Genomic DNA, 26,033 nt, shown 5'->3' with positions numbered 1-26,033 from the left:
TAGACATGTTGTTTAGCACCAAAAAAGAGTTGAGGCAAGCCATTCATTCACATGCAATAAAAAGTAGGAGCCTAAACATCATTAAAAATGACAAAATTAGAGTTTATGCTAAGTGTGCGAAAAAAGATTGTGGGTGGAAGCTTCATGCATTGAAGCTTAATGATGAGTGCACATTTCAAATTAGAGATTATGTGTCTAACCACAGTTGTGCAGCAAGTTACCGGGTGAAAAATTTAAAGTCCAGCTGGTTGTCTACAAAGTATGTTAACAAATTTAGATCTGACCCCAGCAGAAGCATTAAAGGTTTTAGGTTAGATGTAATTGAGGATATAAGATGTCATGTTTCTAACTGGCAAGCTTATAAGGCTAAAAAAAAAAGCTATTTCAAAAGTTGAAGGTGCTGCAGAAGACCAATACGCTTTAATTTGGGACTTTGTAGATGAAATTAAAAGAACTAATCCGGGGAGTACGGTTATTATAGGGACAGATGACTCTAGTGGCAAAAATCGATTTGACAGATTCTATTTGTGTTTATATGCTTTGAAAGCTGGATATTTAGCAGGTTGTAGGCCTTTTGTTGGGGTTGATGGTTGTCATCTCAAAGGCCCTCATGGGGGAGTATTATTGTTTGCGGTAGGTGTTGACCCTAACAATAACAATTTCCCAATTGCCTTTGTTGTTGTTAGTGCTGAGTCTAGGAAGACATGGGAATGGTTTCTATGCTTATTGAAGCTGGATTTGAAGATAGAAAAAGATTATGAGTGGACTTTCATGTCAGATAAACAGAAGGGTTTAATTCAGGCTTTTAATGAAGTTTTTACCCAATGCTGACCATAGGTTTTGTGTTAGACATCTTCATTCTAATTTTAAAAGTGCTGGGTTTCGGGGCGAGGCGTTTAAAATGGCTCTGTGGAATTGTGCCAAGGCAACAACAGTAAATGAGTTTGGGAGGAGGATGAATGAATTGAAAGAGATTGATGAAAAGGCAGCAGAATGACTGAATGATAAACCACTAACCCAGTGGAGCATGTCACATTTTAGTGACTTCTCTAGGTGTGACATGCTTCTAAATAATGGTTGTGAATCTTTCAATAGCAACATTTTAGAGGCTAGGGATGTAGTGACCCGCGTCGTGATCACCTACTAATCAGAACTTAAGCATGCATTTAACTTAATTAAACATAATCAGAGAAATAACAGCGAAAAATATTAAAGATGAACAATTCCAAGATAAATAAATCTTGATACAACCAAATCGAATATATACCGAATAAAATCTTAATCTAGAAATCCTCTGATGACCCTTGTTACCAAGCCCTGGTCACCGATCAACTACTGATCTTGCTCCTGGTCCACCTGCAAAACCTGCCCCGTCGAATGGGGTGTCCGAGATAAAAGCAGGGACGTGAGCGCTAACGCCCAGTACTTAAAGTATTGAATATACAGGTCTATATGATGCATGCAACATGAACTATGAATGATCTGGGTAACTGGGATCATATCTGGAAAATCATGCTCAGTTCATAGGCGCCTCCAGTATGCGCACGCTGCTTCGAAGATCCAGTGGGTGCCACGCATACTGAACCCGATCTTGGACTATCACCTTCCTGGGTAAAAACCGTACACGCTTCCCCGTCAGTCCAGTGGGTGTCACACGGTACCCGATCGTATAATAACAACAACCCTAGGGCTGAGCGACCCTAGAACAACTGGTTATCTCAAAAGGATAACAGGCTCAACATGGTATGCAAATGCCGCATACAAATCATGAACAGTAAATCATGCATATTATGACGGATAATAATGCAACACATAAACATGTATATTCAGCTGGCTATCTCAGTCTATACTTACGTACCTTAGTTCTACTAGGCAAGCTATACCAGCTCTAAATTCCAAGCCTATAATCCGCACTACAATGCAAAATACTCATGCATTATAACAATATTCTAAAAGCCTTAACTGCGCTATAGCATAATCCCTATTTACTATAAGGAGTCAAAGCTATACCTGCGTCCGTCGTCAGCCCACTGATGACGATTGCCCCAGAACTTGGGCACCACTCCGCAGCAACCCTGGAGCGCCTCGCCAACCTCCGGACCAAGCCTAGGAAGTCTAGAATCACCCCAAAACTCCTAAAACTAGGCTGAAACCGAGAGAGAAACTGAGCAAATGGTGTGAGAAATGTGACCCTCGGAACCCATATTTATAGGCCACGATCGGAAGCTCCGATCGTAGGATCGGAAGCTCCGATCTCCACCTGCAGCTACGTGTTCAATCCTTGAAGACACTTGGCACTGGACAGGGATCGGAAGCTCCGAACGGGGATCGGAAGCTCCGAACTGATCGGAAGCTCCGAACTGGTTCGGAAGCTCCGATCGAACCGCTTCTTCGGAACTATTTTCGGGTGCTTCCGAACTGGTTTTGGACCCCCGGGACCTACCCTACCATTTTTGGACGTTCCGGATCTGATTTTCCACTTATTTTAACCAAATAAGGACTCCTTAAACATGTTTTGACACTTTTAAAATTATATGTCATTTTCTAACATGTTTAAAATCACCTAATCTTGTAAAATGGAATCGGGCTACTACATTCTCCCCCACTTAAGATAATTTCGTCCTCGAAATACATCTTAAGTACCGATATGGACTTGAATAAGAACAACAAGTTCTTTATTCTCTCATTATCAATCATCACTGTGTCCTGATGAAAAATTGTAATCACTTGACAACTCAAAATCATATCTCTAATCTCATGGGAAAACCACCCAAATAAGTCTTACAATCACTTAATAAAAAACCCAAATCACCATGCTGATCATATCCTCGATCACTATCTAAAACTCTGCTAAGGTCAGACTATACTAATCAAATTTCCTGGTTCTCCCCCAGTACCACCTGCGAAAACTTTCCATCCAGAATGTACTCTTGTCAAAGAATCCTTTCCAAAACCATTCTGTCAACGAAAACTAAAATCTGTATCTCTGATAAAGTCAGACGATAACTTTCAATTATCTTGGCACTAATCCAGTACCAATATAAAATTCATAAGAATATTCTTTTTGGTAATTATACCCCTTGCTATAACTGTGCAAAATATCAAGACTCAGGTAGCCTCCCCCAATAGCCTATCTGGAATAAACCTCCCAGAAAACACCGGCGTAGGTCGCGCTTCCTATCCCGTCTTTGAACAATCCAGCACAGTCCTCAGCACCTGGTATAATGCATCACTAAGGGCCAATTTGGTAGGGCAGATTAGCTTGGGATAGCGGAGTAATCAAATGTTTGGTACCATTTTAAACAAAATCTGCTTATACCAAGGGCCCGACATTATTCCACTATTCATGAAGGAATTTATGGTATTGTTGTCAATGCCTTGGAAACGGTATTAATTGACTCACAATTCAACAGTACTTTTTATTACATCATATTTTACCTTTCTACCCTTTGCCCTAGCATTTAATTCAACACGCAGTCTTCGTCCTCTATTCCCTCTTGTTCCCGCTTCGATGGTAAGAAGAGCTGCTTTGTTCTTCGATTTACAATCTGCAATTCTCTCATGTTTTAGTCTTCGACTGGCAACTAAAACTCTGCTCTTCGGAGGTATCTGTTTGGTTGAGCTACTGATTTACATGTTTATACCCATTCTATTACTTCTCCAACCATTTGTGACTTATTTCTGCATTTCTTTCATTGATTTGGGCATTTCTTGTTTTTGGGCATTCTCATCTAGTTCTGTTACTTACGCATTCTTACGCATCTCCATTGTTATTAATAATAATTTTGGCCAAACTGTTAGATCGTGTTACTATGTGCTGTTTGCTCGTCCTTTTCAATTTGAGACATCCATTTTTTTTTTATTCTATGTGAATGTGAATGAATGTGTTATCTTGTGATCCTTATGTTCTTTGTATGTATTTCGGTTTAATTGATTTCAACGACTTGGCTGGTGCCTTACACGAAATATTTTTGGATTATTGAGATTTGTTGCAAGATGGATAATAGACGTAGGAAACTTCTAATATTTCTCGTCGTACAACAACTGCTTTGTCGGAATATGTTGTTGATATGTCTTCTAATACACCTACGAAGAGGAGGTTGAGAAAAAGACGTCGTACCATTCGAAGAGATGCTCTATCATACAATATGGTCAATAAGATCCCTAGTGAAATCAGTCATTTGCGTAGGATTATTGATGCTGGAGATGTTCAATGTTTAATAAACTTAAGAATGACTCGAAACGCATTTGGAAGACTTTGTTACCTTGTAAGTACCATAGGGGGTGTAGCAGATTCAAGATATGTAACAGTGGAGGAGAAAGTAGCGATGTTCTTGTCTATTTTGGCGCACCATAAAAAAAAACCGTGTTGTGGGCCACGATTATAGACGTAGCGGTCAAACCATTAGCGCTTATTTTCATGAAGTGTTGCACTCCGTTCTGAAGTTATATCTTCTTCTGCTTATCAAACCAACCGCGGTTGATGTAAACTGCACCAACGACACATGTAAATGGTTCAAGGTAAAGCTTTGTTCTGAATTTGGATTACCCTAATGCATATCAGTCCATATTTCTGTTATCTGCAACCTGTTATTTTTTCAACTAATTGTAGGGGTGTCTTGGTGCATTGGATGGAACACATATTCCGGTTCATGTCTCTACACGAGATAAAGCAAAGTATAGGACTAGAAAAGGAATATTAGCTGTGAATGTCCTTGGAGTATGCGATTAGAATATGAACTTCATTTACGCCTTGACTGGGTGGGAAGGCTCTGCAGCAGATGCTCGAGTTCTTCGAAATGCATTGACGCAAGAGGTTGATTCTTTTAAGGTTCCAGTAGGTAATTTCACAATTATAAATTATAAAATTGTGTTATGTTTTTGTAGATAATTCATTAATTTAAATCAGAAAAATTCTTCTTCACATTTGAAAAATTATAGGTTGATTTTCAATTTCCTGTAGGTTGTTACTATCTCTGTGATAATGGATATGCAAACGTCGAGGGATTTTTAACTCCGTATCGACGAGTAAGGTATCACAGGGATGCATGGGGTCATCGTGAGGGTGGACCAGAAAATTACAAGGAATTATTTAATTGGCGGCATGCCCAGGCTCGAAATGTAATTGAAAGAGCGTTTGGTCTATTGAAGAAAAGATGGGCAATACTGCGAAGTCCCTCTTTCTACCCTTTGAGCGTGCAAAACCAGATTATTCTCGCTTGTATTTTGTTACATAATTTTATCAGATCTCAAATGCCAGATGACCCGTTAGAAGAAGTTGGCAAAGAATATGCTTGTGTGGCTGATGAATCCCAAACTGGCTTCATCAGTACAGTGCAATCTTCTGAGTTGTGGGATGATTGGAGAGAGCAACTTGCACTGTCAATGTGAAACACCAATAATTAAGCTTTCCTTGTATTTTTTATGGTTTCATTACTTTGTGTGACGTTGAGTACTATTTTACCATGTATTTGTTCTCAAGACCATGTTTAGCTGCCGAAGTTATTGAAGTGACTTTGTTTCTTCCGTTATCTATGAATGTTTAAGTTACTGATGCTAAATATTTTTCAATCACTTCGTCTAAACATGCATTGACCAAGTTGACACATTTGTGTGTTTTCTTGAATGTATTATATACAGTTGGTGATGGACATTGGCACGAGCTCGGCAAGTGGGATCAGTCTACTCAAGAAAGCTGAGAAGACAAGACGTAGTTGGAGTACAAAAGAAGAAGAATGTTTGATCCAATCTCTAAAGGACTTGGTGACAAAGGGTTGGAGAAGTGAGAATGGATTTAGAGCAGGTTATTTATCTTTACTAGAGCAAGCATTGCATAAGTCAATTCCTGGTTGTACGTTACGTGGAAGTCCCCATATAAACTCGAAGATGCATGTATGGAAGAAAGCCTACAGTTCGTTGGTGACTATATTAAGTCGGAGTGGAGTTGGATGGAACGACACCAATCATACGATCGATGCTACTGACGAAACCTGGGAGTCGATCGTTAAGGTACTCTCGACCCTTTAGAAATAATCTGCATTGTTGATAGGTTACCTATAATTTATTCAATAATACACGCAGGCAGATCCGACATTGAAGTCACTGAGGCACAAGCAGTGGACGCTTTACGACGATTGGTGTGAGATTTTTGGGTACGAACGAGCAGCGGGTGATCATTCAAAGGGCTACCATCGTGCACTCCAGGAGGTTTTAGCATTGGAACCAACTGATGTCGTCAATATGGAAATTCCAAATTCGTACATTCCAACTGTTTTTGATGATTCAGTAGGTGAAACTGAATCTCCAGCCTCCAAACCAACAGCATGCGCCACTTCAAAAATGAGGAAACGAAAGCAGCCAGTTACTGATGATGATTCCATTATCGATGCGATTAACAACTTGGCTCATATCACGAAAGATACGTTAGGGGAGTTGGTGGTGACGCTCGGTGCTAAAGATAAGATTTCAGTTGCTCAAGACAAGGTCTTCGAGGCATTGGAGGGTATACATAAATTCACAAATGACGAGAAGATTGTTGTGGCATCATTGTTATTCAACAATCACAATGACTTGGCACTATTCCAACGATTGTCTGAACCGGGAAGAATACGATTGGTGAACAGGTTGCTGAAGGATCAGTAAGGATTCCTGATTGGTATCATATTTTGAACAGAATCCCCATCCAAGATATTTTTGAAGGCATAGCCACCCAACGGTTTAGTTATTTTCTCCCCTAATGTAGTTTTGATGTGCGTGGTATTCTATTATATTGGGCTATTGTAAATTTATCTGTTGGTGATACAAACAACCATACTATGACCTATTCTTGGATGTAATGAAAGTTTTTGTTAATGTATTTTCAATTATTATGTCGTCTACGATTTCTTCAATTGGGATTAATTTCATGTGTTGGTATTGATGGCATTCTTGAAGTTGGAATTTTGTCATTCATGTATTTTGTTGGATGGTGTATAAACATGTTCCTGTTTTGTTGATGTGTTAGTCAAATGTTAGTTTCTGCAAATATACCAAATGATTATAGGTACTTTCTGAACTATGTATTCGATGGTAAGATGGCATCTCCAGATCGCTGGAGAAATGATACAAACAGAGAGATTTTGTTTGTAATAGAAAACCATATCATTATGCATCAACATAAGTTTAACACTAGAAAATGGTTTAGTGGTGATTGTACATTTTTGTCGTCTACCGACTTTCATATGTTCCCTACAACCAACATACATATGCCAAAAAGTTAACCACAACTTACTTACAACGGAAATACTTTAGACATCATTTGCGGGATGCAAAACATAATCAATGTGGTACAAAATAGTAGGGACAATCACCAAACCATACTAATATACCCATATTAAGATAGTGAGTTCGATGACTGCGAGCTGCGTGGGTAATCCGAGTCACTAGTGGTATCATCAATGATGACTACCGTCGGGTCGTTACGAAGAGCTTCTGCATCGATAGCTAATGTTTTCTCTCCTTCTCCATCTACTTTGTCGGTAACAATGGCCTTGTCATGGGCGACAACGTCAACCACATTTTGCACGGGAATACCATCATTCGTATTAGTTGATGGTGGATCATCCGCCTCATCTTCGGAAGATAGCTGCACAACTTCTACATATTCATCCTCAGAATCACTACTTGATATAAGAAATATTTCAGTGGGTATGGAGACAGTGTCGTTGGTTGATGATGGTTTGGAGGAGGATCCTACAGAATTGCTCATATTTCCTTTGAATAATAAGGGTGCGTTTATGAAGGGATATATTGCTCGAGCAATGTAGATATATATATTACAGATGGGTCTCCTCATTAATGAGATCAACCACCAAAGTTGCTTGAACGAGTGATGAAAATAGTTTTTGCTACAATGAGTTGAGTTATTATGACAAGATGTTGGTGGTTTTGCATCAAATATACCATGAAGTAAAAAATATATTGTGGTTGGAAAGATCTCACAACTCTTCAGAAGTTTAATTCATGAAATAAGGAGTCCAATATCGTAGCAGAAACATGGGCCATGTTGACAGACAAATGAGAATGATAAGTAATATAAAATTGTGAAGATTAATTAATATGTTCTAACAAAATATAATCATAAAGTAAGTTTAGAAAAGTAAGTGATAGTGTAAAAAAATTAAGTGATTTACATTGCAAAATTTTAAAAAGTAGAACACGGTAGTGGAACATGTAAATTGGTTTGTAGCATGGTATATGATAATATAGGCTGAAATGAAATCAAAATCATACAACAAACAAGATCTTTATAATAGATCACAAACGTACAGTTAGCTACACAAATGTCTTGCCCACACATGTCTGGTAACATGAGATAACAGAGGTACTACACTCCTTGTTTAGGAAAAACTACACAAAATATAACATATGTGGTGGCCAAAGTAGCATATTTGAATAGCATACATTAATTATCATCGTCTTTGAAGCTAAATAACCGCAACTTTTTCTCAATTCCGTCATATATTTCTGCAACCCTTAAGGCATGTTGCCTTTGCTCATGTGCCAACTGTATCTGTGCGTCGATAAGTTGCCTCAAGGTGTTTGATTCATTGGTTTGACCCGACGTTGAAGTTGCCGTTGAACTAGATCCTTCGTTGTGGGGAGTACAAGGGGATTGCCTTGATTGACGCTTCGCCATGTGGTTAGCATAAGCCTTCACTGCTTCTTCTCTAGTAGGATAAGAGCTGTGCAACGCGTATTTGAATCCGACAACTTCGTCTTCTGCTTCCGGCCAACTATTATAAATTCCAGGGTTTCGTCCCTTGAAAACTACATATGTTTTGCCCTGACAGATACAAAACAAAAGAGAAAATTAATTTGCATACAAGAACTAAATCTCAACGAAAATTGGTTGTATCTGGGAAGTGAAGACATCACCATTTCCGATCACTGCTCCACTTATGTGTATTTGAATCTGCAAAATCACAATAATACTACACTTTCAATATACAAGAATGGTATCAAATTCAATTACAAAAACAAATGTTCAGGGAATAATGTGCCTCCAGAGATGTGGCTTATATGTGTTCAAGAAACATTAGTGAAGATGTCAATCATTTCGAATATGGACACGCTCATATGGTGGCATGTGATAGGAGCTAAAAATTTTATGAAGATGCAAAAATGATGATTCCATAACCATAAATTGTGGATTATGACATTCACACCCATGGATATCAGTACATCACCTCGAACCTATACATTGGGGATTCGTTCAAAAAAATGGAAAGCTAAACAAATTAATGAACACAAATTTATACCGAGAACGCAAGAAATTTATTTTAAACATATACTGCACAGAATTACGACACAAAAAATACATAAATTACCAACGATTACAGAGGTTGGGATCTCGTATAACTGATAATTTCCAACACCGTGTGCAAATTATATTAAAGCTTACATCAAATTCTTTAATAAAATATGAGATCAACGTAGCCAATGTAGAACCAAATGATTTTACAATATGAAATACCTTCGGGAGGATTTTGTTTCTTGTGTTCTGCTGAACGATAATGACTCTGAAGATGGGAAGTTTCCCATCATTGGTGGTTGCGGGATAAACCTCATCTTTACTTGTGTGGTAGAAAGGTTGCCCACGGTAGGTGAGGGCATTTTTGGAAAATATCCTATTATTAATATATATCTCATGGGTTATCCATGTTAGCAAACAAGGATACATATTATTTATTTAACTTTATCATTCATACCAAACAACATATTATATTAATTAATATTTACGTTATCCCTTAATAATCCATCAAATTATCAATCCATCAATTGTCCTATCAAGGTAACCAAACACAGCCTAAAAGTATGATGAAAATCCATCATCAATAAACAATTACTCAAACACTGAGGCTACGTTTGGTATATGTGATGGGATAATTGGATTATTAATAACTGAAATGATTAGTTGTTGGATAAAGAAGGATATACAAAATGTGTGATAAATAATATTGAGTTTGGTGTAATTTTTAAAAGTGAGATAAATTTGTTGTTAATAAATTATGGACCAATATACCCTCGCTTAAATTTTTTTTTTCTTTTCTTCGTCGATAACACAGAATCCTTTTTTTATCTTAAAAAAAAACACAAAATCCTTTTATTTGTGGCTTGAACGATTATGGCTTCAAATCCACCTGGAACTAACGACACGGATCGGAGAAGAAAAGGCTGTATTCAAAAGAAGATTCCAACGAAGAAGTGTTCTTCATCCGGTTCTAATAATTTCCGTTCTATTTACCCAAAAAAATAACAGATTCATATAGGATAACAAAGAATTATTTAACAAAGATATAACTAAATTACACGGCAAACACATATTTGCGAAAGATTCAGGCAGATCTTCTTACAAATTTTCGTTCCTACTACAATATTAAAAACGAATGTAGTCAAAAATAATTTTCAAGATAAAAAAAAAACCCACACAGCGAGCTTCCTCCAATTTCTGAAATTTTATCAACTGCCAAAAAAATAAAACATCCAAACAAAATTCGTTTTGTGACGCCATATGCCAAACATTTCGAGGTTTTGATCATGATTTACCTCATTTCTGCAATTAAACGTAGAGAGAATAAAAACTAATGTGGGTTTTCTTTGATCAACGTTTGAAGAGAAGGAGACGACATGATTTTAGATTGATTTTTTGTTAGGGCAAAGGGGCATTTTTGGAATAAATGAGTAGGATAGAGAATGGGATTGTTAATAGTAGGGTGGTGTGTGAGTTTAGTTAACCTATTTAATATGGGTTTATCATTTTCAGAAAACATTAGCTAGGTTTAATAAAAATCATACCAAACCAATGATTATAGTGTATAAAAACTCACTATCCCACTTTATCATGACTACCAAAATTAGCCTGAGTATCTGAGGAAACAAGTCAACTCTGGCACTATATCAAATCACTGACTTTTTGAATCAAAGGAAAAATCCTAGAACTGATCATCTGAAAACTAGCACAACTCTAATCCTTGGTTATGCAAATATCAACTAATTCAACACAGTTGAATATTGATCAGAAAATACTTTAAATTTAGAAAATTCCCAAATCATAAATCCACATGATTGTCAGAATACAACTTATTAACATTCTGTTATCACAAAACAGAATTATCAAATGGAATACTCAAATACATCATCCGTCAAAATCATTCTGAGTGTCATCATTCTTTTCTGACTGCGTCTGAGATCCCTGCAAAGCATAAATCTGACCCTGCATCCGAGACTGTTGACCATCTCCATGATGCCTACTCTAGGTCCTCTGCTGCACTGATGCCTCAGACTGTCTACTCACCTGAGATCCCATCCTAGATGCTTGTCCACTCTGTCCGCTACGCTTGGGACAATCTCTCTTGAAGTGATCAACACTTCCACAGATGAAACCAGCTCCAGCAGCGGCTCTACAATTCTCAGTGGGATGATCTCTCCCACAATGATCACACTGCAACTTTTTCTTGCCCGACTGACGAGTCTCACCAGATCCTGTAGATGAAGAAGATCCGGATTTCTTAAACGACTGAGTACGGGGACCCAAAGAACTCGTGGGTCTTGACGAGATGAATGACCTGTTGCGTTGAATGTTGTCCTCTACCTGGTGACATCGACTCACTAAACCCTCGTAAGTCATGTCATCTCCCACAGCAACTCGGTCATGAATCTTCGGATTAAGGCCTTGGAGGAACAGATTATACTTCGCCTCTGAACTATCGGAAATCTGAGGGCAATAAGGCAACAACTCAAAGAACTTCAACTGGTACTCCTCAATCGACATTGATCCCTGCCGCAAACCCAGCAACTCACTTGTCTTCGTCTGTCGGAGAGCAGGAGGAAAATACAGCTTATGAAAAGCCGTGCGGAACTTATCCCAGGTAGCAACTCCTCGGGCTGCAATAAAAGGTGCAGAATTAGAATCCCACCACTTCCGAGCTCGTCCTTCGACCAGGAAATCAAGAATCTCCATCCGCTGCTCCTCATTGCATCGGAACTCCCGGAAACAAACTTCCATACGTTGTAGCCAGTTTCCCGCATCCTCTGGTGACTCTCCTCCGAATAAAGGCTTCGGACCCATCTGCATAAACCTATGCATGCTGAAACGCCTCGATCATCATGGCGATGGTGATGACGGCCCCGATGATTCTCTCGATCGTCCTGATCACCCCAGCGTCCACCTATGCTGCCTTGACTACTCTCGTCACCATGACCCGCCATCTACACGATGATTAAAGGTTAAACTCAATTCCAACAATCTAGTTCCCAAGATTACTATGCATGCTCTGATACCATAAATGTAGTGATCCGCGCCGTGATCACCTACTAATCAGAACTTAAGCATGCATTTAACTTAATTAAACATAATCAGAGAAATAACTGCGAAAAATCTTAAAGATGAACAATTCCAAGATAAATAAATCTTGATACAACCAAATCGAATATATACCGAATAAAATCTTAATCTAGAAATCCTCTGATGACCCTTGTTACCAAGCCCTGGTCACCGATCAACTACTGATCTCGCTCCTGGTCCACCTGCAAAACTTGCCCCATCGAATGGGGTGTCCGAGATAAAAGCAGGAACGTGAGCGCTAACGCCCAGTACGTAAAGTATTGAATATACAGGTCTATATGATGCATGCAACATGAACTATGAATGATCTGGGTAACTGGGATCATATCTGGAAAATCATGCTCAGTTCATAGGTGCCTCGAGTATGCGCACGCTGCTCCAAAGATCCAGTGGGTTCCACACATACTGAACCCGATCTTGGACTATCACCGTCCTGGGTAAAAACCATACACGCTGCCCCGTCGGTCCAGTGGGTGTCACACGGTACCCGATCATATAATAACAACAACCCTAGGGCTGAGCAACCCTAAAACAACTGGTTATCTCAAAAGGATAACAGGCTCAACATGGTATGCAAATGCCGCATACAAATCATGAACAGTAAATCATGCATATTATGACGGATAATAATGCAACACATAAACATGTATATTCAGCTGACTATCTCAGTCTGTACTTACGTACCTTAGTTCTACTAGGCAAGCTATACCAGCTCTAAAGTCCAAGCCTATAATCCACACTACAATGCAAAATACTCATGCATTATAACAATATTATAAAAGCTTTAACTGCGCTATAGCATACTCCCTATTTACTATAAGGAGTCAAAGCTATACCTGCGTCCGTCGTTAGCCCGCTGATGACGATTGCCCCAGAACTTGGGCACTACTCCGCAACAACCCTGGAGCGCCTCGCCAACCTCCGGACCAAGCCTAGGAAGGCTAGAATCACCCCAAAACTCCTAAAACTAGGCTGAAACCGAGAGAGAAACTGAGCAAATGGTGTGAGAAATGTGACCCTCGGAACCCATATTTATAGGCCACGATCGGAAGCTCCGATCGTAGGATTGGAAGCTCCGATCTCCACCTGCAGCTACATGTTCAATCCTTGAAGACACTTGGCACTGGACAGGGATCGGAAGCTCCAAACTGATCGGAAGCTCCGAACTAGTTCGGAAGCTCCGATCGAACCGCTTCTTCCGAACTGTTTTCGGGTGCTTCCGAACTGGTTTTGGACCCCCGGGACCTATCCTATCATTTTCGGACGTTTTGGATCTGATTTTCCACTTATTTTAACCAAATAAGGACTCCTTAAACATGTTTTGACACTTTTAAAATTATATGTCATTTTCTAACATGTTTAAAATCACCTAATCTTATAAAATGGAACCGGGCTACTACAAGGGACAAGCCAGTATTGAGTATGTTGGAAAGGATATTGGAATATTTTATGAAAAGAATGCAGACGAATAGAGATAGAGCCGAAAATCGTTGGGTAGGATCCTTTTGTCCCAAAATCCAGAAAATTATCGATAAAACCTTTGAGAAGATTGGAGATTATATTCCCATTAAAGCTGATGACTATCATTATCAAATTTCTGGTTTCGATCTCACCCAATATTCTGTTGATTTAGAAAAGCAGACGTATGGGTGTAGAAAATGGGAGTTGAGCGGAATCCCTTGTAGGCATGCCTTAAGTGCCATCGATGCACAAGGTTTTGACTACTACAACTATACCCAGAATTGTTACAGGTTGGATACGTATAAGTTGGTGTATGCCTTTGCTATTATGCCCGTAAATGGAAGGAATGAATGGAAGCATACTAACATGATTCCTCCATTGCCACCGAACCCTGATAGACCTGTTGGTAGGCCCAAAAAGGCAAGGAAGAGAGAAAGAGATGAAGGTGAACAAGAGAAGAACAAAAAAAAACAAGGGTAAGGCGAAAGTGAATTCAATAGAAAATAAGATGAAAAGACAGAAAAGAGAACTAAGGTGCAATCAATGTGGTGTTACTGGCCACAACAAGAAATCATGCACAAATGGTCGTGTTCAACTCGATGAAGTGAATGTTTCAAAGGATCGACCATTGAGCCGACTTACACAGGAGCTGGATAGTCAAAAGCCCATAAAGTTACATGTAATATAAATTATTTTCTTTCAAGTATGTAATGTAATACATGTTATAATCCTATGATATTTTTTTTCGGGTCGCAGGTAAGGAGAAAAGTGTCACATCGGGAAGACGAAGGAGATAATATTGGAGAGTCCACAAAACAAAGTAAGAAGGCTGCATTCAATTCATCATGTAGTGGAGCAAGTGTAAGTGTCTATGTACAACTGTTTAATGTGTTAGTGGTACTAGTTTAAAATGTTGGTGCTGTTTTGCTTTGGTTTGATTATTTTTTTTCTCAGTTTGAACATGATCAAACATTGAGAGTAGCTACGCCATCAATGTTTGAGCAATACATTGAATGCCAAACCGGGAGTTCAATGGTGAATTTAAGGCCCCCTGGACCTTTTATTGGTGGTTGTTTCATTCCGAGTAATGAGAGATGTATCACACAATCTTGTACTACCTTTAAACCAATCATAAGTGAAGGTGGAAAGAGGTTTTTGGATCTGTCCAGTCTTCCTTCAACAAGATCTGGAGTTAGAGATGGAACAGAGAAGTCAAAGAAGAAAGGACTGGGCAAGGAGCAATGATTTGAATTACTGTGATGAAATATTTTTATGATTTTGCTTTTTAGACCAGTGTCAAGACATCTTTTAAAGTTCAGTTGTTGTGATGACAATTTAGTTAATTTGAACATGAATAGTGAATTAATTTAAGTTGATGTTTTGTGATTATACTTTGATTAAATCTGAAATGATGGTATTTTCACTATTTTGGTTATATTAGTTTAAATTTTTTTATCAATTTAATATTGAGTTGTGCCAAATTAGGTCAGCATCTCATAAAATGGTTCCAAGTGGCCCATGTGAAAATGTTTTTGACCGCATGTATATTATTATTATTATTATTATTATTATTATTATTATTATTATTCATGTTTTTTTACTAATCCATTTGATATTATTATTATTATTATTCATATTTTTTTACTAATCCATTTGGAAAGTTAATTAATTAAATTAATTAATTAGTTAGTCTACATGGCAGCCAACACATTTAAAATAATGCCATGTCAAACAACTCAGCGCCTAGTCAGCAATTCAAAGTCAAAATAATTTACTCTAGTGTAAATTGGACCAAAATAGCATGAAAAGTAAAGTTACAGGACTGCTATCCTACTTTCAATAGATACATGACCAAAAACCAAAAAGATGCAACTTATAGGACCAAAATGGCTATTTCCCCTATATATTGAGACAAGTTTTATTCTGTCAAATTAACCCCAAATAAAGGTTTATTTCTTGTGATTCCTCGTCCAAACCGAACCGAAATCAAAAATTCATTTTTGGTTTGGTTTTCAGTTTTCAGTTTTTTGGGTTTTCGGTTCGATTTTTTTCGTTCGATAAATAAATATAAATTAATTAAAAATAAAATAAATAAAAATTCGGTTAAACTGATAACCGAAAATATTTCGGTTTTTAACCGAACCGAACCGTAAAATTTGGTTCGGATTTCGGTTCGAATTTTCGATGAAATTCGATTCGGTTAATCGAATTTTCGGTTAATCGAATTTTCGATTCGGGTCGATCTGAATGAACACGAGCAAGATAATCTTTGATAAGAAAACATTCATAACTATTCATTTTTAAAATTTGTCAACACTACTTAAAAAAATTAGAATATCTATTGATTGTGGTGGAGAGATCGAAACTATGACGAGAGTGACGTGTTTTATATATTATTATCATTATTATTTATGATGTTGTCCTAGAAAATATTTTTATTGGAAAATGGTGGTCTTGGTAGAGGTGTCGAAACGAGCTAGTAGGACGGGTCGCCTCACAACCCTCGCAACCCACCATTAAGTGAGATGGAGCAAGTCGGCCCACCTTTCTATGGGTTGAGAAAACATCAACTCAACTCAACTCAACTCATTTATTTTAGGTGGCGGGCGGGCCAACCCGACGGGCTCACGTGTAAATTATCGGGTTTTAACCAGGGGCGGAGCCAGAAATAAATGAAGGAATGGCTAAGATTTTTGAAAAATCAATGTATCATTAAAATTCATAGAAATTGGTGGTTAAGATTTTTGAAAAAAATCAATGTATCAATAAAATTCGTAGAATATATCAAAAGTAATACATAAATATGGGCTGGGCTTAATCAATTTGGGTTGGAGATATAAAAGATTTTTTTTAAAAAATAAAGTATATATCCAATATGGGCCGCCCAGGCCTGCCACCCCCTCTATCCGCCCCTGGTTTTAATAGGCCAACTCGCAACCCACCATTAGGCGGGTCGAGACGGCCCACCTTTTAGGCGGATTGAGAAATTGTCAACTCAACCCACCAATTTTGTATGGCAAGACGGGTCAATCTGACAGTTGAGCACCTTAGTGAAAGGACACCGTCTTATTTTTTTTTTCAAAATTACTATTTAAACTATATACATAAGTAAAATAGATTTTATTTATATATTTACATATTTTTTTCAACTAACCATTATAGATAGGATAGAATGATAAATAATTTTTAAATTTATTTTTATATTATTTTAGAAATGAAAAAACATAATTTTAAAAATTATTTAAAATAAGATAATATTTATATATAACATATATAATAAGTATATTGTATTATTTCATACATACGCAACGCGTGTGCGGCTATACTAGTTATTATAGTATAATACATTTGTTTTTTTTTTTTTTAAGAAACTAAAACATTTGTGTTTTTAACCCCACTCAAGGGCCGAAAGAAAAGTATTCCATTTGCACGTCTGAATAATTTAAATGATAATGATATAATTTTTAAATATTTTAAAATTATTAAATGATGATTTGACTACCACGTGGAGCTTGGTTAACGCAAGTTGCCGTTTCGTTTTTCAACAACAATAGGGTCCTTTACGGATTATTATATGCTACATATGAAGTACTTCTCCTTTAAGATGTGGTCAAATATGTACCATTGGATCATTAAAACATATGTCAATTTTCATAAAAATATATGGGTTCCACGTAATCTAATGGTATTAAAATAGGGGGAGAAGCACTCCCGATGTAGCATAACTAACCCTTTGCTCCTTTTTTTTTTTTTTTTTTTTATTGAGATACTTTACTCCTTTTCGATAGAGAAATATCGATCTAGTTTGAAAAGTATTTTATCAAACGACAATTAGAACTGGTTTTAGTTTTTGATAGATTAGTGAAAAATATAGCTGTTAATTTTTTTTAAAAGGAGTCTTAAAACGAGATTATAAACAAAAAATATTCGAAATCAAGTAACATTTCGACTAGCACGATATGCTTATGACTTAGTTGACATATAAAAATAATCAACGCCCTTCAAAACTAGAAAATTTATAGGATAAAGAACTAAATAAGTAATTTTATTTGTAGGTACATGAATTAATTAATTTTGAAAAAGTGTCAAAACATCTGAACTTATTATCAAGTCAAAAGTTGGATCAATTAATAGCCTGGAATAATTAGAAAAGAAACCCTTAGGAAAGAAATCGGGTTTCATGGAACCGGATTTAATCCGATCGATTTGGACCAAAATTTCGAGTTTCAATTGAGACACATAACAAAAAGAAAAAGATTGAGAAGAGATGGCATTGAATCAAACCTTGAATTTACATAAGACAGAAAACATTATATATACATACATACATATTATGCATAACGCACAAATTATTTATTTGCTACCAAAGCCTTTGTTGCATAGACGCAGGATATTAGTAGACAAAATCGAAATACAAGATTAATACTTGTGCTAGTTCTTCACGTAGCTTTCTTGGGGACATTCTAAGAGCATTGAGTGAGCTTCACCCGGTAGACAATCAACGATCCATACAACAAGATACGTAGTATATGGTGGACCTCTGTATTTCAAAAGAGGTCTCGTCTTAAAATACTTTAAAACAACTACCTTGGGTAAAAATTATGACCCGACACATCATAGTATCCATAATTTTCTTGGTTAATATTGTCCGCATGTTCAGAACCACCTCTTATTGAATTCAGTAGTGTTTCTTTGCACTCCGCGAGTATCTTTGCCTTGATATTATTTCCCCTCTTTGGTGGGAGCATGTTGTTTTCCCCTTTCTTCTTTGTGTTGTTTCTTGTGTTATCCATGGCTGGCAAGAAAATTCGAGATGAAAAATTTTAGAAGGGAGTGTGGAATGTTTCAAGTGACTTGAAGAAATAGGCTTGAAAAACTGAACAAGAATTGGCCGGGCCATGGGATTAATATAGGTGCTCGATTGGTTGAAATTTGGATGTGTATGTCAGCATGATGTAAGCCGTGGGTCCGTTGTGATGTCACGCTGATGCACATTATGAATTAATTCCACGTCGTTTGAACACAAATTATGGATTTTAATTTAAATATCTAATAACGTGCTGCCAAGTATACCATTATTTTAGGTTTTTGTTTATTTCTTCGTAATTCTTCTTATATCATCTCATTCGAAAAGCGTTTTTCCCCCTTTTTTTTTCTTTTATTTTACAAAAAAAATCTTGTACTTTTATTAAGAAATATCAATCATTACAAGATTTATAAGCCAATTAGAAAAAAACCTAGACACCCAACAAAAAAATGTAGGGGATGAACAAGAAAATTTCGCTAATGCATTAGCTACCTCATTAGCTGATCTCCGAACATGGAAAAGTGACACAATGTCGAGATCCAATATTTGAGAATTAATATCTAAAGCACAAAGACCCACATAACTAAAATTCCCATGAGGCTGAGTGACAGCTTGCATCGCCAAAAGTGAATCTGAGGTAATAGTCACCTGTTTATAATCCCTCTCTTGAATAATCCCGAGTCCCTCTTGAATCACCAATAATTCCCCCAGCACCACTGAGCTCGGCAATAAGATAGATTTACCAAGCCCCCAAGAGGGTGTCCAAGTTAGTGGAGTAGGTGAACTCTTGGCCAGATATCAGGAGTTCGATTCCCCCTACCAATATCTTCCTGGACTAGCATGTTATACAGGGCTTGTCTAGTGTGGTTTATCTGGCTAACGTAGTTTGCAGGCTATTGCGTTAGTCTGGGGGTTTATCCAGTGCGCACTGAAGGTAGCGGCTGCGGGTTCCCACGTCACAAAAAAAAAGATAGATTTACCAAACGCGACAATTGGTTGACCCGCATGATTTCGTACCACTCCTCCAATACCACATCAATTTGCCACTTCATTAAAACTCGCATCGACATCCATCCCCAAGTGACCTGTCGGAGGCAACTTCCAATTCGATGGAGACACAGACAGCACCCGAGACCTTTGAATGGACAAGTCAAACACCGCCTTTTTAAACTCATAGAGCAGCGCCCAACCCATCTCGGTAACGTCCCTTAGATGCTTGTTGTATGGAGCGAATCCCATGGTATTTGGGAATACACAGATATTTTATCTTTCATTAAAACGATAAGTGTTTGATTGTACAATTTATTTCGGAGTTATTTTGTTTGACCCTCTTTACATTTTGGGAGATTACTTGGTTCATGGATGTGACACTGAGTAAATGCATAATATAATGAGTTGTATCTTGAGAGACGTTTTCCACGGGACCACAACCATAAACAACAGTGCGTGGTAAAAATCGTCTTATAGATATAGAATTAAACTCTAGCCTCGATTTTAGAAGTTCTTCTGTTAACCCAACTAATATTTAAATAAGTATTGAAATAAAATGATATAAAATATTATTTTAAAAAAAACAGAACATTTTCATGAATTACCTACTATATTTTTTGGTTTTAAGAGTCGGACGATCAATTACCAGAATATGAAAGAACCCCCTGCGAATAAATCAGATTTTATCAAATGAAAATTTTAATCCGACCAATTTAATTTGTATTGATTTTTCGAGTTTGTTGATAGTCCTATAACCTATTTTAAAAACAAAATGAGCACACATATTTACCACTCATTAATATTACCAAGTCAAGAATATGTACGTATCTAAAAACCTTTGATTTATATGTATCATGATTTTCTCAAAAAAAAAAAAAAAAAGAAAGAAAGAAAAGTTAAGAATACGTAAATAAACAAATGAAAAATATACTTTTAGATGTAATTCAAATAATTCAATTAGACCTTTAATTCACATGAGACAAGGATAATAGACATACGTGAGAAAAAGTACTTAAAAATCACACATATCATTAAGTCACTCAACATGAGAGACCGAGTTAGAATTTTAGTTATCTAAGTAGTCAAAATATGTCATCTGCTAAGATGACACCAATAATGCTAACACAACACCAAATTACACATTCCACATTATCACTCGAATGAAATAAAATTAGAAACAACTTTATTCACACGACGAATATTATATTTTTAACTTCTCATACGTCCAAATGTCGAAGCATATGATCAACTTAACTAAATGACCACATTGTCAATTTTTCCCACATATTCTAGTAAAAGATTACATATATATTCCTTAGCTCTTCTCATAGGTTCGCGGGCTAGTGTTGTTTGAACGCTTGAAGCCAGCCTTTCTAACGGTACACATCATTGTATCCTTCAATCCCTCGAATATTTTTTCCTTGATCTGTCCTCTCCTTGGTGGGAGCATGTTTTTTTCTTCTTTTTTCTTTGAATTCTTTTCTGTGTTATTATACATTGCTGCCAAAAATTGAAAGTTTGAGATGGGGAAGTGAGATTGCTTATTCAAGTGACTGATTAGGGACCTGAAAATAGACCAAATTTGTGGTTTGTTATATAGTTTTTATCATTGGTGAAATGAGTCAGCTAGTAGTTAATGTCAACTGACAACTAGTTAGTTTATGTTGGGTAAAATACTAGTAATCTTGGGATATATTGAGTATATGCGGGTGAACAAAAATGGCTATAGGAAAATTAGTCGAGGCAAGAGTTTGACTTTTTTTCCTTAAAACATTATTGCCCCGCCCCGGTGCTTACGGCTATTGGCAAAACGTTTCCCAAGATACAACGACTATCAACTTTAAAATAGTAGCACTACAAATTTTAAAGTCACACGAACTTTGAAATGTTCAGAACGCTATGAATTCGAATTTTACTCGTTCAACTTAAAAATCCAAACCCAAGATTTTATGTCTTGTAAAATTTGAATCTAAGTGTTTTGATTAAAATTCGAAACACCTCTCGAATTTAATTCTAAAGATCGAATCTAACTATCTAAGCGCAAAAAGCTTAAAAATCCGAACCAAGATTTTATGTCTTGTAATTCGAATCTTAAGCGCTAAAAGCTTAAAAAAATTCGCAGAAGAATTATTAAACAAGAGATAAGAGAAAATGGTGTGCTTTGAATGCAAATAAGGGGTCTTATTTATAGATGTTGAAAAGCCTTGATGGAGAGACATAACTCTTCCCAAGCACCACTTCACATGAAGTGGTGCACCTCTTCTCAATCACACGACCAAAAGGCCGTGTGACTAATTTGAATCACTCGGCCATGTGGCCGGGTGGTTTACTTATGTTATATTATTTACATATATTACAAAATATATTATAATATAATATAATATAATATATATTATATATCTCGCTTTTCATCAAATATTTAAATCGATAAAATTCAAACTAAATTAATTTCTCATTCACCCTATCGAGAAATAATTTTCTTACGAATTTTACTCGCGATATAAAATTCGTTCGTAACTTGTTCGAATTATTTATCAACTTTAAATGAGTACACAACTCATTTTTTCCAACAATCCCCCACATGAATAAAAATTAATGCATGTGACTATGCTGACTTGACAAATAGCGTTCTAGCAAAAAATTATTGTATTAGGATAGGTAGCTTTTGGCTTTGAACCTTTCTTAGTGAAACATAATCGGATTTACTTGGCAATTAGTGGACGTGATGCCTTGAACTATTCGCCGTTTTGTGTAAACCAAGACAATTATGCTCACACAATAACCTTTCTAACATTTCATTTGGTTCTCACTGTTGTGTCCATTTCAGCTTTGGACACCGCTTGGTTTCGCGAGTGCTTTACATATTTGAAGCGGCCACACTTCGCACTTACGTAGGTGATCTCCTAAGAGAGTATTCCGCAATACTCTAACATACCAGTTTGTATGTCTTAGGAATCATTAAAGGTATAGACCTATCCTTATACCCCTATCTCGAACAACACCTGTTATCACAGGAATGGGTAGGAGATTTCTCCAAGGTGTATCTTTAATCTTGTAATTTAGTTGTCCCTTTTGAACCTAGATCTTGGGATCTCCAGTCAACTAGGTTGGGTATCCACTACAAGATTTAATTTTGGGTTTTTTAATCCCATTCCCCTTGATAGGCAATTCATTTGATCTCTCGGTATACCTTTTTGTTAGTGGATCCACGAGATTTTCCTTTGATTTTACATAATCAATGGAGATAATGCCATTAGAGATCAACTGCCGTATAGTATTATGTCTACGATGTATATGTCAAGACTTACCATTATACATGCTGCTTTGTGCCCTTCCAATTGCATATTGACTATCGCAATGATTTATTATTGAGGACACGGGCCTATTCCAACAAAGGATTTTTTCTAAGCAATTTCGAAGTCATTCTGCTTCTTCTCCTGCTTTGTCCAAAGCAATGAATTCTGATTCCATTGTGGACCGAACAATACAAGTTTGCTTAGAAGACTTCCATGATATGGAACCACCACTAATGGTAAATACGTAACCACTTGTGAATTTTGAATCCCTTGTATCCGATATCCAATTTACGTCACTATAACCTTCTAGCACTACAGGATATCTCATATAAGGTAATCCATAGTTCAAAGTGTATCTTAGATATCTAAGTACCCTTATCAATGCCTTCCAATGGTTATTACTAGGATTACTCATAAATCTACTTAATTTGTTGACAACATATGCAATATCCGGACGAGTGCAGTTCATGATATACATTAAACTGCCAATTATCCTTGAATATTCTAATTTAGATACAGGTTCACCTTTATTTTTGGCAAGATGTAGATTTGGATCTACATGTATTTTAATTAAAGACATGTCATTCACATTATATTTTTCTAATATTTTCTCCGCATAGTGAGATTGCGACAACACACGTCCTTTCGATGTCTTGGTAACTTTAATTCCCAAAATGACATCTACTTCTCCCATATCTTTCATATCAAAATTCTTTGTCAACATTTTCTTAGTAGCTTTGATGATGTTAATATTACTTCCCACAATTAGCATATATCATCAACATATAGGCAAACTAAAACATTTCTTCGGGTGTGACTTTAATGTAAATACATTTATCACACTCGTTAATTTTGAAACCATTTGATAACATATTTTTGTCAAATTTATCATGTCATTGTTTTGGTGCTTGTTTAAGCCCATATAATGACTTAACGCCTGGGAACCACATACCCTTCGGGTTGTTCTATATATATTTTTTTCCTCAAGTTTTCCATTGAGAAATGTTATTTTTACATTCATTTGATGTATTTCTAGTTATGCAATGTTGTAATTGATATCAATACTCGAATGGATGTTATTCTAGTCACTGGCGAGTATGTATCAAAATAATCAAGACCTTTCATTTGTTTATAACTTTTAACTACTAATCTAGCTTTTTATTTTTCAATAGATCCATCAGTCTTATATTTTCGTTTGAGAATCCATTTGCATTCCAATTGTTTATTTCCCGGAGGAAGATCAACCAATTCTCATGTGTGATTTTGCATAATGGATTCAATCTCATTGTTCATTGCCTCTTTCCAAAAAGAGGCTTCAGGACTTGATAGTGCTTCAATATATATGTTAGAAAATCAGGGCCAAAATATTTAGCAAGTTTAATCCTTTTGCTACGTCTTAGTTCTTGTGGATCTTCCGTGATTTGACCACTCACTCTTATCTTCATAAGTCCTTTTTTTTTTTTAGAACTTACCTCTTTCTTTTCCTTACAAGGAAACTTTTCTTCAAAGAAGACAACATTCCTTGATTCAATAATAGTCCTTCGTGCACATCACTTATTTCAGACTTATGTACCAAAAATGCACTACTATTATTTGCATATCCAATAAATATGCAATCAATTGTTTTGGTCCAATTTTTACTTGCTTTGGTTTTGGCACTTCCACCTTTGCCAAGCACCCCCACAATTTTAAATATTTGTATGAAGGCTTGTGACCTTTCCACAACTCGTATGGATTTTCATCCTTACTCCTGTGTGGTACTTTATTAAGAATGTAGTTGGCTGAAAGGATCTCTTCCCCCCACAAGTTCTGTGGTAATCCTAAACTCAATAACATTGTGTTCATCATTTCTTTAAGAGAGAAATTTTTCCTTTCAGCAACACCATTAGATTGTGGTGAATAAGGCGCAGTAGTTTGATGAATAACACCACATTCGCAGCAGAATTGATCAAATGGTGCTCCATATTCTCCACGTCTATCACTACGAATAATTTTTATTTGTTTGTTCAATCGATTTTCAACCTCATTCTTATAGTGTTTAAACACTTCAAGAGCTTCATCTTTACTTCGCAGCAGATATACATAACAATACCTTGTGTAATCATCAATAAAATTAATGAAATACTTTTTTTCACCTCTAGTTTGCACAAACTTTAAATCACATAAATCGGTGTGAATTAATTCTAAAAGCAACATGCTTCTTTCCACAGATGGAAATGAGGCCTTTGTTAATTTAGCTTTCACACAAATCTCGCATTTGTGTTTCTTGTTAACATCAATTTAAGGCAATAAATTTAATTTTACTAGTTTACGTAATGAATTATAATTTACATGACCCAAACGATCATGCCATAAATCACACGACTCAACCAAGTAAATAGAAGCATATCTTTTATTGCTTTCAAATATTACGAAGTACATTCATCGCGTTTAATTTGAAAAGGCTTTTCTCCATATAGCCTTTTCCTACAAACATATCATTCTTAGACAATACAAACTTGTTAGAATGAAACACTAGTATAAATCCAGCTTTGACAAGTGCTGATCCAGATACTAGGTTCTTTCGAATGTCCAGAACATGCAGCACATCAATAAGGGTTAGTACTTTGCCGGATGTCAGTTTTAGCACCACTTTACCTAGACCCACAATGTTTGACGTAGTTGAGTTACCCATAAAGAGTTTACGTCCACTAATCGGGGTGTAAGTAGAGAACATATCTTTTTCTGCACATACATGTCTTGTTGCTCCAGTATCAATAAACCATTATTTTGGATTATCCACTAGATTGGCTTCAAACACAACCGCAGACAACATGAGATCAGACATGTCAGTTGACAATTTATCGTCTTCGGGGATGTTCACTTGGTCCCTTGATTTCTTTCGATTACCTTTATTTTCTTGGCAATCTCGAGCCAATTGGTTGGGTTTGCCACAGTTGTAATAATTTCCCTTGAACTTTTTGGCTTTTCCCTTCTTTGGACCATTTTCTTGGTGCTTTCTCTTTTTGCTGGTATTTTGTTCCACCAAATTTGCCCTTGCCTCAATCCTTGTTTCGGCCTTCCTTTCGGATGCCCTGTTGTCCTCCTCTATTCG

The 26,033-nt window shown here is 36.6% G+C and overlaps 2 protein-coding genes across 2 annotated transcripts; both read left to right on the top strand.

The window, feature by feature from the left end:
- Positions 1-4,735: 4,735 nt before the first annotated feature.
- Positions 4,736-5,391, top strand: LOC140860929 (uncharacterized). The gene is made up of 2 exons (XM_073263927.1): positions 4,736-4,841; positions 4,964-5,391. Exons 1-2 carry the CDS (start codon positions 4,736-4,738, stop codon positions 5,389-5,391), a joined length of 534 nt encoding a protein of 177 aa, XP_073120028.1.
- An 8,452-nt stretch (positions 5,392-13,843) lies between these two features.
- On the top strand, positions 13,844-14,326 carry LOC140860928 (uncharacterized). Its single transcript, XM_073263926.1, has one exon. The coding sequence runs from the start codon at positions 13,844-13,846 to the stop codon at positions 14,324-14,326; it is 483 nt and encodes a 160-aa protein (XP_073120027.1).
- Positions 14,327-26,033: the final 11,707 nt, after the last annotated feature.

Source organism: Henckelia pumila, chromosome 4 (genome assembly GCF_033568475.1).
Source record: "Henckelia pumila isolate YLH828 chromosome 4, ASM3356847v2, whole genome shotgun sequence".
Taxonomy (NCBI): domain Eukaryota; kingdom Viridiplantae; phylum Streptophyta; class Magnoliopsida; order Lamiales; family Gesneriaceae; genus Henckelia; species Henckelia pumila.
Note: the sequence above shows the minus strand (reverse complement) of the source record. Positions and strands in the feature narration are given on the sequence as shown.

Excerpts from the sequence above, each read along its gene's own strand:
- LOC140860929 (XM_073263927.1), top strand. The coding sequence starts at position 4,736 with ATGAACTTCATTTACGCCTTGACTGGGTGGGAAGGCTCTGCAGCAGAT. Across the intron at positions 4,842-4,963 it reads TTCTTTTAAGGTTCCAGTAG|GTTGTTACTATCTCTGTGAT; the intron begins GTAATTTCACAA and ends AATTTCCTGTAG.
- LOC140860928 (XM_073263926.1), top strand. The coding sequence starts at position 13,844 with ATGCAGACGAATAGAGATAGAGCCGAAAATCGTTGGGTAGGATCCTTT.